The sequence below is a fragment of the Aquarana catesbeiana genome, linkage group LG01 (assembly GCF_042186555.1).
Source record: "Aquarana catesbeiana isolate 2022-GZ linkage group LG01, ASM4218655v1, whole genome shotgun sequence".
Classification (NCBI taxonomy): domain Eukaryota; kingdom Metazoa; phylum Chordata; class Amphibia; order Anura; family Ranidae; genus Aquarana; species Aquarana catesbeiana.
The window spans coordinates 598,006,304-598,022,278 of NC_133324.1; the positions used below are offsets into that span (position 1 = coordinate 598,006,304).

A 15,975-nucleotide genomic window follows, 5' to 3' on the forward strand; every position below is an offset into this window, starting at 1 on the left:
TCACTGATGGGCACTGATGAGGTGGCACTGATGATGGGCACTAATATGCAGCACTGATGGGTACACATAGGTGGCACTGATGGGCACCGATGAGGTGGCACTGATGGGCACTAATATGCAGCACTGATAGGCGGCACTGATGGGTACACATAGGTGGCACTGATGGGCACCGATGAGGTGGCACTGATGGGCACTAATATGCAGCACTGATAGGCGGCACTGATGGGTACACATAGGTGGCAGTGATGTACACTTATTGATGGTACGGATGGATGCCCATCAGTGCCAAACAATAATGCCTGCCAATCGTGATGCCCATTGTGGGCACCGATTGGCATCCATTGTGGGCATTGTTTGGCACCCCTGGTGGTGAAATCCCTGGTGGTCCTAGGGGCATCCCTGGTGGTCCATTGTGGGCATCTTTGGGGGGGGGGGGCTGCGCTGACAATCAATCAGCACAGACCCCCATCAGAGGAGCAGCCAATCGGCTCTCCTCTACTCGCGACTGATAGACGCGAGTGGGGAAAAGCCGATCAACAGCTCTTCCTGTTTACACTGTGATCAGCCGTGATTGGACACGGCTGATCACGTGATAAAGAGTCTCCGTCAGAAACTCTTTACCTAGATCGGTGTTGCGGGGTGTCAGACTGACACCCCGCAACAACGATCACCGTAATGTGCACCCCCGGGGGCGCGCAGCTGCTTGATATCCTGCTGGACGTCATATGACGCCCGGTCAGGATATTGAAACCACTTGGCCGACGTCATATTGCTATATGGCGGGCGGCAAGAGGTTAAACAGCTACATGGCAGAGTGAATGCAAATGTTTATCAGAACCTTCGCCGACAACATGCGGTTCCTTCCTTGTGTTCATCACCCAATCAGCCAGCAATTTTCATGTAAGACATTGCCCCCTGTCACACAACAAAACAGGTAAAGAAGTTACTTGAAACTGAAAACATTGATAAAATGACATGCCAGCCCAGAGTCCTGATTTAAACCCAATAAAAAACTTCTGGAAAAATCCTTGGCGACAAAGTTTTGCACAAGAAACCCACTACAGTCACCGAACTGTGGAATAGACTGTAAGAAGGAGTGGAACAAAAATCACACCAGAGCAGTGAGAGAGACTAGTAATATCCTGTGGCCGCAGATGTGCTGAAGTCATTCAAAGCAAGGGCCTGTACACTTCCTACTAATTGTTGATTGTTGTAACCTTCAGAAATGTTAGTTGTAATCTTTCTCCCTGCTACAGTCAGTGCTGTTCTCTAAAAAATAAAAGGTTTTTTTTGTTGAAGTGCCTTGGATATTTTGAAAAACACTGTTCTATTAGCATGGTATAGCCACAACAAAAATCCCATTAAATGTTGAGTAATGAAAATTACATTATTTCTGAAAAAAATCTAAGTGTTCATAAATTGTTCTCTAATTTTGATCTCCAGTGTATTTTTTTTTGTTTCAAATTGTTTATTGAAGTTTTCATTATAACAAAGGAGAGTGCAATGCAGCATTGAAATGTTACAAGAATAGCACAGTTTGGATGTATACAGTAAAATTACAGTACAACATAAAATGATCAGTAATCAATAAACTACACAACTAAGATGAAGAACCAAACCAAAGAAAGGAAAAAATATGGAAGTCGACATGTATGGTAAGAAGACTCTCCACTGGCTGTTATTTGAGTATGGTACAAAGTCTTGCGTGTATAACTTGGTGATGGTTAAGTACAGGTATACTCAGGTATGCTCCCCCGACATCCAAACACCCCTGTCGGGCTCTAACTGTGTCCGGATGGGGGAGCTATGGATCTCTGATGGAGGTATAAAAGGAGTATTTTATCCAGTGTATATTTTAAATGCAGCTGTATCAGTGCCTTGAAAAAGTATTGATATCCCTTGAAATTTTCCACATTTTGCCATGTTACAACCAAAAACGTAAAAGTATCTTATTGGAATTTTATGACATAGACCAACACAAAGTGAACCAAAATTGTGAAGTGGAAGGAAAAATGATAAATGGCTTTTCAAATTTCTCACAAATAAATATGTGAAAAGTGTGGCGTGCATTTGTATTTACCCCCCTGAGTCAATACTTTGTAGAACCACCTTTCGCTGCAAGTCTTTTTGCGGATGTCTCTACCAGCTTTGCACATCTAAAGAGTGAAACATTTTTTGTCCATTCTGCTTTGCAAAATAGCTCAAGCTCTATCAGATTGGATGGAGAGTGTCTGAACAGTAATTTTCAAATCTTGCCACAGATTCTCAATTGGATTTAGGTCTGGACTTTGACTGGGCCATTCTAACACATGAATATTCTTTGATCTAAACCATTCCATTGTAGCTCTGGCTGTATGTTTAGGGTTGTTGTCCTCATGGAAGGTGAACCTCTGCCCCAGTCTCAAGTCTTTTGCAGACTCTAACAGGTTTTCGTCTATGATTGTCCTGTATTTGGCTCCATCCATCTACCCATCAACTCTGACCAGCTTCCCTGTCCCTGCTGAAGAAAAGCATCCCCACATGATGCTGCCACCACCATGTTTCATGGTGGGGATAGGGTGTTCAGGGTGATGTGCAATGTTATGCCGCATACACACGAGCGGAATTTCCGACAGAAAGAGTCCAATGGGAGCTTTTAATCGTATATTCCGACCGTTGTATGCCCCATCTGACTTTTTCCGTCGAAAATTCAGACGGACTTAGATATAGAACATGTTCTCTATTTTTCCGATGGAACAAATTACAATCGGAAAAACCACTGGTCTGTATGCTGTTCCGACGCATGTATGCCCCATCTGACTTTTTCCGTCGAAAATTCAGACGGACTTAGATATAGAACATGTTCTCTATTTTTCCGATGGAACAAATTACAATCGGAAAAACCACTGGTCTGTATGCTGTTCCGACGCATGTATGCCCCATCTGACTTTTTCCGTCGAAAATTCAGACGGACTTAGATATAGAACATGTTCTCTATTTTTCCGATGGAACAAATTACAATCGGAAAAACCACTGGTCTGTATGCTGTTCCGACGCACCAAAAAACAATGCATGCTCAGAAGCAAGTACCAGACGGAAGCTATTGGCTACTAGCTATTGAACTTCCATTTTTTAGTCCCGTCGTACGTGTTGTACGTCACTGCGTTCTGGACGGTCGGAATTTGGTGTGACCGTGTGTATGCAAGACAGCTTGAGCGGAATTCCGTCGGAACTCCATCAGAAAAACCTTCAGCGTTTATTCCGAAGGCAAAACCGGTCGTGTGTGTAGGGCATTCGTTTTCCATCACACATAGCGTTTTGCTTTTAGGCCAAAAAGTTACATTTTGTTATCTGACCAGAGCACCTTCTTCCACATGTTTGCTGTGTCCCCCACATGGCTTCTCACAAACTGCAAATGGGACTTCTAATGGCTTTCTTTCAACAATGGCTTTCTTCTTGTCACTCTTCCATAAAGGCAAGATTTGTAGAGTGCACGACTAATCGTTGTCCTGTGGACAGATTCTACCATGGGCCTCTTGGCTGCTTCTCTGATTAATGCTCTCCTTCCCCAACCTGTCAGTTTAGGTGGACGGCCATATCTTGGTAGGTTTTCAATTGTGCCATACACTTTCCATTTTCAAATGATGGATTGAACTGTGCGCAGTGAGATATTCAAAGCTTGGGATTTTTTTTATAGCAAAATGTGTTTGATCCTGTCTTCTCTGATCCTCCCCTTCTTCCATAGTCCCCAATTTATCTTCTGATAGTAGAGAGCCTTGGGGACACTCTGCACATGCTCAGTTTGGTGTGTATTGCTAGATAGTTTTTTGTTTTGTTTTTTCTTGGGTGGGTGCATGTGATCAGCAGAGGACCAATAAGTACTGTCCAGGCAGAGGGCCAGGGGTCCTGGAGCCTCATAGGACAGACATAGTAGAATGAAAACTCCTCCAACAGGCTTTAACCAGACACTGATAGAACTCTATAAGACTGCTATATACTGATGAGAAAGGGATTTTAGCCGTTTATATTTACTAAAATAATTGCATTTCCATGTTCTGTGGGAGCCCAGACTGAATGCAGGTTCTGGGTTTAGTAACACTAAGCTTATCCACAACTTCTTCCCTGACCTGTCTGGTGTGTTCCTTGGCCTTCATGATGCTGTTTGTTCACTAAGGTGCTCTAACAAACCCATGATGGCTTCACAGAACAGCTGTATTTATACTGAGAATAAATTACACACAGGTGGACTCCATTTGCTAATTAGATGACTTCTGAAGGCAATTGATTCCACAGGATTTCAGTTAGGGGTATCAGAGTAAAGAGGGATGAATACAAAATGCACGCCACACTTTTTAGATATCTGTAAAAAATTTGGAAAACCATTTATCATTTTCCTTCCACTTCACAATTATGTGCCACTTTGATGGTTTTCGTTAGTACAAATCAAATGGGAAGGTTGTTAAAGGGAAGCATACTAGTAGATCAAGGAAGACATCAAAGCATCAAATTAGAAAACATAAAGCAATATGCCTTGAAAACAGAAAATGCACAACAAAACAAACTTGGAACAAATGGTCAGAAACTGGAGTCAATGTCTATGACCGAACTGTAAGAGATCGCCTAAAGGAAATGGGATTCACATACAGAAAAGCCAAACGAAAATCATTAACACCTAAACAGAAAAAAAACAAGGTTACAGTGGGCTAAAGAAAAGCAATCATAGACTGTGGATGACAGGATGAAAGTGATATTCAGTGATGAATCACCAATCTGCATTGGGCAGGGAGATGATGTTTGGTGCCGTTCTAATGAAATGTATGAAGACGACCGCCTGAAGAAAACATGCAAATTTCCACAATCATTGATGATATGGGGTTGCATGTCAGGTATGACAGTCATTAAATCTTCAATAAATGCACAAGTTCATATTGAGATTTTGGACACTTTTCTTATTCCATCAATTGAAAAGATGTTTGGTAATTATGACATCATTTTTGAGGATGTAATCTGATGCAGATGTTGGTTTTAGAACTGCAAAGTACACGGTGATTCCATAATATTTTTCTCAGAATTTAATGATTCCATTTTTTTTTTTCCTCTGCTTGATCTGCAAAAACAGTTGCAACTGACTACAGTTTCCTTTCTTCTTTTCTTTTAAGTGTTTCTTAAAGCCAGAAGGTTGGAATGTTACATGAAAATAGTTTTGAGTCATGTCTGTGATTAGTTTTGTTTTTTTGTTTTTTAACACAATTAAAAAATCTAATGAACATTTTCTAAGAGTGGTGATTCCATACTTTTTGTCAGGGGTTGTATGTGGCTCCCAGGAATAAATATGTATATATGCGTTACTGGGTCATAAAGGGGTTCAACGTGCGCTAACGAACATAAACAAAATGCAAGAAAAAAATGCATTATAGCAGAAATGGATAGATGTAGGCAGAGGCTAACTTTACACCTTTTTTAGTGTGCTTAAAAATAAATTCTACTTGCTGCATCTGGTGTGGTTTCCACTAGAACACCTATCATAAAGATGAATAGCTATAACAAAACGAGCATTTAAATTACATCATGCAAGCTCAAGAAAAATTCAAAAAGGTATTGGGCTGTATTCACATTTGTGCACATGTTCCAGTGAGTTAACATGTACAATGCAGGGTGTAAGTGCATTGCAGTGTTCTGCCAATAAAGTGAATGTAAAGCTTAAAGAGCAACTCCACTTTTGTTGAGGAAAAAAAAAACAACATTCCCCTCTGGTTGATCTATGTACATTGCAAGGATTTTAAAGTGATTGTAAACCTTCATTTTTTCTTTGTTTTAAAATAACAAACATATCATATTAACCTTCACTGTGCAGTTCGTTTTGCACAGTGTGGCCCCCAAACCTCCTCTTCTGGGGTCCCCCGGCAGTGCTCGTGGCTCCCTCTCACATGGGTAAACCCACCTTGGAGAAGCACTCTCCGGGGGGGGGGGGGGGTGATTCCCTTTAGGAGTACCACACCAAAAATTTAATTTTTGTTGCAGGGGATGCCCAAAAATGGACTTGTATCTTAGTGCAGACTTCTGGAAAAAACAGTAAGCCAATCACACACATAATGACATTTCTGGGGGGCATTCTGTACCATCATCTGTGCACAGCAATGTTACTCAATTCCAGTCCTCAAGTACCCCCAACAGGTCATGTTTTCAGGCTTTCATTTATTTTGCACAGGTGATTTGATCAGTTTCACTATCTTAGTAATTACCGCAGCCATTTCATCTGAGTGAAATCCTGAAAACATGACCTGTTGGGGGGTACTTGAGGACTGGAGTTAAGAAACATTGGTGTACAGAACTCCACCAGGCTGCCATATTTACAGAAAATTACAGAGCTGCAGATTTAAAAGAAAAGGTAATTTTTAATAACATTCAATTATAATATGACTTGTGTAGCAATTGTTTATGTTATATTCTTTTATTTTTATTATTAGCAATTTTTTCCCCACAAAAGGTGGAGTGACCCTTTAAGGCTCCTTTCACACTGGGGCGGTTTTCATGTGTTTTAGCCTCTGCTAAGTGCCTGAAACCCGCCTCCCATTCACTGAAGTGTGACTAGTCACACTGTGGCCAAAAGTCCTGCAAGCAGCATATTTGGGGCGGGTTGGGAGTGCTGTATTTAGAGCTCCCAAAACGCCCTGCCCATTGCAATGAATGGGCAGCGCTTCCAAAGCGCCACAAAATGAACGTTTTTAACCCTTTTTTTGGGGTTAATACCACTGGCGGCCGAAAAGTGCCGCTAAAACGAGCAGCGCTTTAGCACTAACGGAGGCCGCTTTCGGTGTGAAAGGGGTCTTATACACCTTTGTTACTCAGGTTAGTTGGCATAGGTATCAGAACAGAGGAGGGGACAGTTTCAAGGCTAATTAGGTGTACAGTCAGAATTGCACTTTAATACAGTATATACCAACAGTATAAAAAAAAATATGGACACCAATAAACAAGGGATACCGGGCCAAAATTCAGTACAATGGTATAAACTATCTTTCCAGAAAAAAAAAAGAAAAAAAAACAAAAAAAAAAAACAAAACAGAACAATTCATAATTTATTTTCAAACAAAAGAAACATGTTTCTTGAATTGTTTGTGGTTGTTTCATGATCCTATACAGAACTGTCACAATGGGACTAATGCAACACTGCAAAGAATGCATAGGGCAGTGACATGATCTTAGGCCTAATCTACCCTTGCTGTTGGTGGGTGGTAAAAATGCACCATTGATGCATGTTTTTACCACCGCCAAACCGCACCCCCTTATGTTGCTAAGGTAGCAGAGGGTGCTGTAAAAATGGCAAAAATTATCCTCATTGCATGTAACTCGGCGTGGGAATAAGGGGTTAAAAAAAAGGAAGCTGCCATGGTGCTATTACAGCAGCCGCTTGATAGTTCAGTTAAGAGCTAACATAAGCATACTAGTAACTGTAACAGTTCTAAGTCAAGGCATGCCCTGTATTTAACTATTTTGGGAAACAGTTAAATCGGCGGGATCAATTCCACTCAAAGTGGAATTGAAGTCTTCGGCCCCTTTTACACCAATGGACCGGTTGGACCACCCATTGTTCTCTATGGGAAGGCGGAGTCCGATGTCACCCACTGGCATCCAATCTGATCCGCTAAAAAGAGATGGATGGGGATACGCACTATCGCACAGAACCAGCACCATGTGGTTTCGCTCACGTCAAAACATGCCACCATTCCGATGTGTGGGGATATCATAAGGCTAGGTTCACATCAATGCATTTGTGGTTGAAACATTTTTGAAGCCTGTTTTTCGGCACGTCCTGCATTTTTTCATGAGCATTTTTTGGATGTGTTAATGTTGCTAGGAGGAGGTGTATCCTAAAAACACAAGTAAGTGCATTTTTGATGTGGTTCCATTGAAGTTTATAGAGCCAAAAACACACCATGCTGCGTAGAAAAAAAGTCCCTGCACCTTTCCAAAAAACGCATTGCTGGAAACTGCATATATGTGAACGTGATCCATAGGAACTAATGTTAAATGGACTGTAGTGTGTTTCTGCAAACGTACTGGTGTGAACCTAGCCTTAGGTCACATCTGTGTTTGCAAAGAACACACATTCCTGTGCCCACAAAAAAAGTTGTGCTTTCTTTAGGAAAACACATGAGGGGTGTCCCTATGCACTGAAAGGCCAAAGCAAAATTTCCTGCATGCGGAAATGCATGGTGCCAAAGCACCAAATGGTTTCCGTGAGGAAGCGTTTTAACCACTTCAGCTCCAGCGACATACCTGTACTCCTACCACCTTCTGCGACTTTACCAGGATCTTCTGCCCTGCCAGGAGTCCCAATCAACCAGCCTGCACTTTCGCCGGCTGATCATAAAGCTGAAAAAAGACTGGATCGGCTCTGTTCACCTCTATGATATAGTAACCTGGAAGCAATGACATATCACTTCCAGGTTACCTGGATGTAAACTGCACAATTTTAAAAATTGAAAAGCATTTGATCACACCGATCTTGGTGTGATCAAATGCTTTTAAGGGCAGAGGAGGGATCTGGGGTCTTAGGCTGGATTCACACCTATGCATTTTTAGTGCATTTTGCACTACAGTCCATTTAGCATGGTTTCCTATGGAACATGTTCTGTAGTGCAAATCTGCAAAAAGCACTAAAAATGCATAACAACTTGATGATAAATAATGTTCTTTAGCAAGGAACAAACATTCCACGTTAATAATTATGCTACCAAAATTAGTGTGTGCTGTAAATTGCCTCCAGCATTGTTCCTGTTTCTTCTTGCCAAAGGCTGCCATTTTGCTGAAGCCCAGAGCCCCTAAACAGCAGTAAATCATAAAGCAGAAATACATCCATCGATTTAAAGCAGAAGTGAACACATCCATAATTTAATTTCCGACACATGCCAGGAATGTAACACTTCCATTGATTGTGCTCTCAACCAAACTGTCAAACCACCAATGGCTGGTGTCATAACTGATCACATGTGCAACATAATGGCAGTTGTAGATTAAACAGAGGCAAAGATGGCAGCTTCCTTGGCTGAAAACGATAGGGGGGTTTACTTACACTTTAATGGTTTCAAAAAACAGTTACATTCCCGAAAAGCCAGGATTGCCAACCGTCACATCAGCTTGTGTGCTTAAGGCTGCATTCACACCTGAGCATTTTAAGCTCGTAAAACGCTCATCTCAAAAGTTCAAAAACGCACAACAAGCAAAATCCTATTCATTTAAATGGTCCCTGTTCACATCTGAGCGTTCTGTCGCCTGAAGCCCAAAAAAGTACATGAGCTTCTTTTTGGGCAGATTACAGGCATTTTTCTGCTTTCTACATTGGTGACATTTGACCTGTACAAAATCGCGGTAAAAACTCGCGACTTTCCGCCTGAAAACGACACGCTCAGGTGTGAATGCAGCCTTAACCAAACTGTCAAACCATGAAATGGCTGGTGTCATAACTGATCACATGTGCAGCACCATGGCAGTTGCAGATCAAATAGAAGCAGGTTACTTGGCTGTAAGGATAGGAGGGTTTATTTCCACTTTTAGGGTCAGTTCACACCACATGCAGTCCAGTGCGCTTGGTTTTCTGCATCAAAAAACGCATGGAAAGTAGGTTATATGGTTTCCAATGGCATAGTTCACACCAGTGCAGTCAGTTCCAGGCCTTTCCAGTTCCAGACTGTACTGGAACGCAGTAAAACACATAAAAAATGCACTGGAATGCTTTAAAAAAATGCACCAGACCCCAGTACAGAGAAAATAAAAAACAGGAAAAAAGGAAAAAAGGAAAAAGATCATCTGGAATGCATCGGAAACACATCAAAAATGCTCGAAAAACGTATATGCAGAAACACATCAGGAATGGATCTGGAGTTCGTTTTTGTGGTGTGAACCAGCCCTAAGATTGTCAGCAGATCGGCCTCTACAAACTCGGCAGTGCCTAAAAATGGAGAGCAACTGAGCATGTGCAGAGTGAGACAGTGTATTACTGGATTTTAAACAGCATAGACATCTATTTTTAATGTTTTACATAGCTATACCTGTAAAAGGGCCAACCGGAAGTGATCTAGCAGGACATAATTTTCTGACTAAAGTTCCACTTTATAGACCCCCAGATCCCTCCATAAAGAGTACTTGTCACATGCCTATTGCTGTTACAGGGGATGTTTATGCAAACAGCGATCATCCCACACATGTGAGGTATTACTGCGAACGTCAGATTATGGGCAGTAATTCTAGCAGTAGACCTCCTGTGTAAATCTAAAGTGGTAACCTGTAAAAGCTTTTAAAGGGTCACCTATGAATAGCAACATTTACGCCGTTTGTTACCGTTGCACGGGCGTGCGCAATTTTAAGCAGTGACGCGTTTGGTATCTATTTACCCATATAACATCTTTTACTAAAAAATTGAGTTATGTACTGGGTTTTTTTGTTGCATTAAAATTCAAAAAAGTGTACTTTTTCCCGAAAAATTGTGTTTAAAAAACGCTGCGCAAATACCGCATGACAAAAAAAAAAAATGGCAAAACTCAATTTATTCTCTAGGGCCTCTGCTTTAAAAAATACATAATGTTTGGGGGTTTCAAGAAATTTTCTAGCAAAAAATACTGGTTGTAACATGTAAACAAAGTGACAGAAAAGGCCCGGACTGGCAGTGGTTAAAAAAGGTTCAGGGCCCATTCACACTAGGAACTGCATGTGTGTTTCTGTGTGATTCACGTGCAGTGCAATTTCAGCCCATTCATTTTGAATGGGCTGAAATCGCAGCGCACCAAAAGTGGTGCAAGCACTACTTTTGGAAACTCACTTCAACTGATCGCATAATACATTTGTACCAGGTGATCTGGTGCAGGCACACGCACAATATTTGGGGTTTTCATTAAAGTAGTAGTTCAGCTTAAAACTAACTCTAATGCCCCGTACACACGATCTGATTTTCCAACAACAAAACCATGGATTTTTGTTCGAAGGTTGTTGGCTCAAACTTCTGCTTGATTCCAAGCATGCGTGAACTTTTGTGCGACGGACTTGTGTACACACGATCGGACTTTCCGACAACAAAGTTTTGTTGGTGGAAAATTTGAGAACTTGCTAGAAAACATTTGTTGACGTAAAGTCCGACAGCAAATGTTCGATGGAGCATACACATGGTCGGACTTTCCGACAACAAGCTCATCACATCCAACATTTCCCGTTGGAAAATCCGACCGTGTGTACGCGGCATAAATCTACTTACATTCTAAGACTAACCTATCTAGCCCTATAAAGAAGAGATTGCTATACATACCTTTTCTGCTCCGATCCGGTCCCAGGCTGAGCTGTCAGCGGAAGATTCTTTGTGTAGGAGTGTGTAGGAGAGTCAGCCGACAACGGAAGCCCCAAAGTAACTCTATGGGTGATGTAATTTCCCAGCCATTGTCGGCTGTCTCTTCCACACAGCATCCGCCATTGGAGACCGAACTAGATTGGCTGCAGAAAAGGTATGTATAGAGATTTTTTCTTTAAAGGGTTAGATAGGTTAGTCTTAGAATGTGGCTGCCAGTAGATTTAGAGAAAGTCAGTTTAAAGCTGAATGGCTATATTAACCACTTAGCGACCTCCCTATAGCAGTTTTACTGCTATAGGACGACAGCTGTGACAGAACCACGCATATATGCATGAACCTGCACTTCTGGGTAGGGGGTGCAAATGCGTGCCGTCGGCTTGCTCCCGCTGCGATTGCACACAGCCTCGATATCACCCAACTATCATCAGCCAGAGAGGCACAATGGCGGTCTGCCTATGTAAACAAGGCAGATTTCTGTTCTGACAGGAGGGAAGGCATGGATCCTGTGTCTCTGAGAAGCAGGGACTAGGATCCATGACTTCCCTAGTAAAAGCACCTTACACGCTGTAGTAAAACACTGGCTAGGCACACAGTTAACCCTTTTATTGCCCCTGATGTTAGAACAAGCTTTGGCTCTACTTCTCCTGTGGATCACAGGAGTGCAGTTTGTTTTGAACACCTGTTTTCAGCTGACAGCATGCTGAAGCCCACTGTCTGCTGACATCACAGAGCCAGTTCAGTCGGGATCCACCACATGCCTGGACCAGCACCAGGCTCAGCCTCTGAGCCAGCTGTTCCCGCCTCTCCCCAGCGCCCAAGTGAACACGGGGGGGGGGGCAGAGCAGAGAGCTGGTGACTGACAGTTTGGGGAGCCCTGAGAACCGAGTGATCAGCAGTGTTTGATCGCTTGGTTCTTAGTGTTGGAGCCGGCGGGAGACCAATGCGGCAACCACCTACGCAAGGATGATTCTAAAAAAAAAGAAAAAGTCTCTACTTCTCTTTTAACCCCTTCCTAGCTAGTGTCATTAGTACAGTGACAGTGCATATTTTTTAGCACTATAACGGTATTAGAGTCACTGGTCCCCACAAAGTGTCAGAATGTCTGCCGCAATATCGTAGTTATGCTATAAGTCACGAATCGCCGCCATTACTAGTAAAAAATAAATAACAATATCTCATAGTAGACGCTATAAAAAAAAAAAAAAACACAGAGGTGATTAAATACCACCAAATTAAATCTTTATTTGTGGGGAAAAAAAGAGGACATTAATTTTATTTGTGTACAGTGTCGCACGACCGCGCAATTGTCAGTTACAAGTAACGCAGTGCCGTATCACAAAAAATGGCCTGGTCATAAAGGGGGGTAAATTTTTCAGAGGTCAAGTGGTTGCTTAACCACTTGCCACCCAGGCCAATTCTGACATTTCTCTCCTACATGTAAAAATCATCATTTTTTTGCTAGAAAATTACTCAGAACCCCCTAACATTATATATGTTTTTTTAGTAGACACCCTAGAGAATAAGATGGCCGTTGTAACTTTATCTCACACGGTATTTGTGCAGCAATTTTTCAAACACTTTTTTTTTGGAAAAAAAAAACAGTTTCATGCTTTAAAGAAAAACAGTAATGTTAGCCCAATTTTTTTGCATAATGTGAAAGATTATGTTATGCTGAGTAAACAGATACCCAACATGTCATGCTAAAATTGCACACGCTCGTGGAATGGCGTCAAACTTTGGTACTTAAAAATCTCCATAGGCGAAGCTTGAAAAAAAAAAAAAAAAATTTACTGGTTACATGTTTGGATTTACAGAGGAGGTCTAGGGCTAGAATTATTGCTCTCGCTCTAACGTTCATGGTGATACATCACGTGTGGTTTGAACACCGTTTACATACGTGGGCACAACTTACGTATGCGTATACACAGGGACAGGGGCACTTTAAAAAAAAATATTTTTTTATTGTTAATTTTACTTTTATATTTCTAGTTTGACACTTTTTTTTTTTTTTTTAATCACTTTTATTCCTATTACAAGGAGTGTAAACATCTCTTGTAATAGGAATAAGCATGACTGGTCCTCTGTAAAGTGAGATACGGGGTCAATAAGACCCCACATCTCACCTCTAGGCTGGGAAGCCTGAAATAAAAACGATCTCAGTTTCCCAGCCAAGGCAGCACTGTTTTTTCGAATGCAGAGGACGGGTGTGACCTCATAACATCGCGCCCGGCCTCCGAACGATCATAGAGACTCCAGGGACCATCTGGCCTGCCGGAAATCTCTATCGTCAGCATCCGGGGCCGGCGGATCCGTTCTCCAACTCACCGATGGCAGAGGGGAGTTGGTAGAAGCACCGGAAGGTGGCGGGAGATCCCCTCTCCCCGCCGGTAAGAACGATCAAGCAGCTGAACAACCGCTATGATCATTCTTTTGGTGTAGAGAATTGCCGGCTCTAAAAGACGATATCTGAATGATGCCTGTAGCTGCAGGCATAATTCAGATATCACCACTCAAAGTCAAGGATGTTATATGATGGCCAGCAGGCGGGAAGTGGTTAAAGTGTTTGTGAACCCCAAAAAAAAAAAATAGATATCCTGGTCCCTTAAAACAGATTAAACAGCACAGGGCTTGTGCTATGTAATCTGCCCCCCTCTAAAATGTAAAAAAAAAAAACTGGCACTTCCTGTATCCCCTCTCTGCCCTGACCACAATAATCAGGGCTGCTAAACCCCGACCACCGTGGTCAGAGTATATCAGTGTCATCTGCAGCCCTGCTCTCACCCCCACATCCCCTCCTCCCTGTCTGTCAGTTGTGTCTCTGTCCCCGCCCCGCTATTAGTAAAATAAAAAAAGCTACAATGTTCACTGCCAGCCCCTCTATTCGAGCCTAACATGCCACACTGTATTATTCTTTTATAAAAATGAGGCTTGTAAATGCCTGTTTAGAGCCATTTTCAGGCCGGTCATGTGACTCTCGGACAGTTTCCAGGGCTACTGCAGGAGGGGCTGAGCGCACATGTGACATCCCCAGCTGACGTCAGAGGGAGATCTCGGTCCCTCCTGCAGTTTCCATGTATCGGAGGTATACAGCAGCCGCGAGTCATGTGACCGGCCTGAAGACAGCTCTAAACAGGTATTTAAAAGCCTTGTTTCTATAAAAGACTAACACAGTGTGCTATGCCAGGTTCTAATAGAGGGGCTGGCATAGACCTAATTAAATGGGTTTACAAACACTTTAACTTTGCACTGACACCCGCTGCAGATCACAAGTTCAGTACGATCTGAATGCGGTGTGGGAAACTGGCACTGAATGCGGGTTTCTAGCATCGCGTTCTGGCATGAAGCCTCAGGGATCTTTTTCCTGCAGAGAAGGAAGGTAGAGCAGCCTACATAAATGAATGGGCTGCTGTGCTCGTGCAAACACGACACGCAGAACCGCGAATATGTAACCCTATAAAGGTACCCCGTGCGTCTGCTAAAGAGCAACGCGTTTTGCCTGTGAGTGTTAACATGCGTTTGTGACCCATTGACTATAGAAGAGATGGTCCCGCACCTGCAGCGAAGTGTAGCGGGGTGGACTTCCTTCCAGCCATGTCCTTGGCGTTGACATTCGCCGGCTCCAGCAGTCTTCTGACCCGGGACACGTCTCCGTTCCTGCACGCCTCAAACAGTTCTCGGAAGGCTCCACTCACAGCACTCAGACCCGCCACAGGCCCCGATCCTCCTCCTCCTCCGCTCTCAGGGCTCTCGGCCGGGCTGCCCCCTGATGACAGGCTGGAGGAGGACGAGCTACTACTACTGTCCGAGCTGGGGGCCGGGGCTGGAGGTAAGGTGCCCGGGGATAACACAGCAGCGGCTTCCCCCGGGGGAGGAGACAGGGGCCTGGGCATGAACTCCCCCTCAGGCTGGTTATCCGGGCCTGGCCTCTCACAGGCGGGTAACATCACCGGGCTCCGGGGAGGAGAGAGCGGCGGGGAGGCCAGGCTGCTAGGAGGAGGTGAGGTGGACGGGGAAGGCTGCTGCTGTCCCGCTGTGACGGACACTTGTTGTTGCTGCTGCTGAGAGCGCCTGGAGGACACAGCCGCCATCTCCCCTCTATAGCCGACACGGGGCTCCGCTTCTCCTCACTAACGGCAAGTGTTACAGGGTCACCGGCTCCCCCCAGTACGGCCTACCAACACAACAACCGAGCGATACACGGCAAGCGACGTCATCAGCAAAGGCGGGGCTCAGCGGGCATAAACAATACCATCAACCCGAATCAGTTCTGCGGCCAAACGGGATAGGGCCGGGCTTCCGAGGGTGGGCGGGACTTCTTCTGATGCTGCGAAGTGCTATTGGTGTAAGCGCAGCAAAGCGTGAGGATTGGTGCATTATTTTTTTTCCTTGTCTAGCTTTATTAACAACTTGGCCAACGTGACAATGTGTGTTGTTCACTGCTTGGTTCTACCACGGATTCGGCCTAGGGTCCGTTCAGGGCTGGTGCAAGGATTTTTGACATCCTAGGCCAGGGATATGCAATTAGCGGACCTCCAGCTGTTGCAAAACTGTAAGTCCCATCATGCTTCTGCCTCTGGGTGTCATGCTTGTGGCTGTCAGAGTCTTGCTATGCCTCATGGGACTTGTAGTTCTGCAACAGCTGGAGGTCCGCTAAATTG

At 43.6% G+C, this 15,975-nt stretch overlaps 1 protein-coding gene across 2 annotated transcripts in view; it reads right to left on the reverse strand.

Moving 5' to 3' along the window:
- The window catches only part of TNKS (tankyrase), a gene marked incomplete in the record, with an annotated part of 313,626 nt that extends 298,000 nt beyond the window's left edge, over positions 1 to 15,626 (reverse strand). For both annotated transcript variants that reach the window (XM_073598540.1, XM_073598531.1), the window contains 1 exon segment: positions 14,871 to 15,626. In XM_073598540.1, coding sequence (XP_073454641.1) covers positions 14,871 to 15,405 — 535 coding nt within the window.
- Between the last annotated feature and the right edge of the window lie 349 nt (positions 15,627 to 15,975).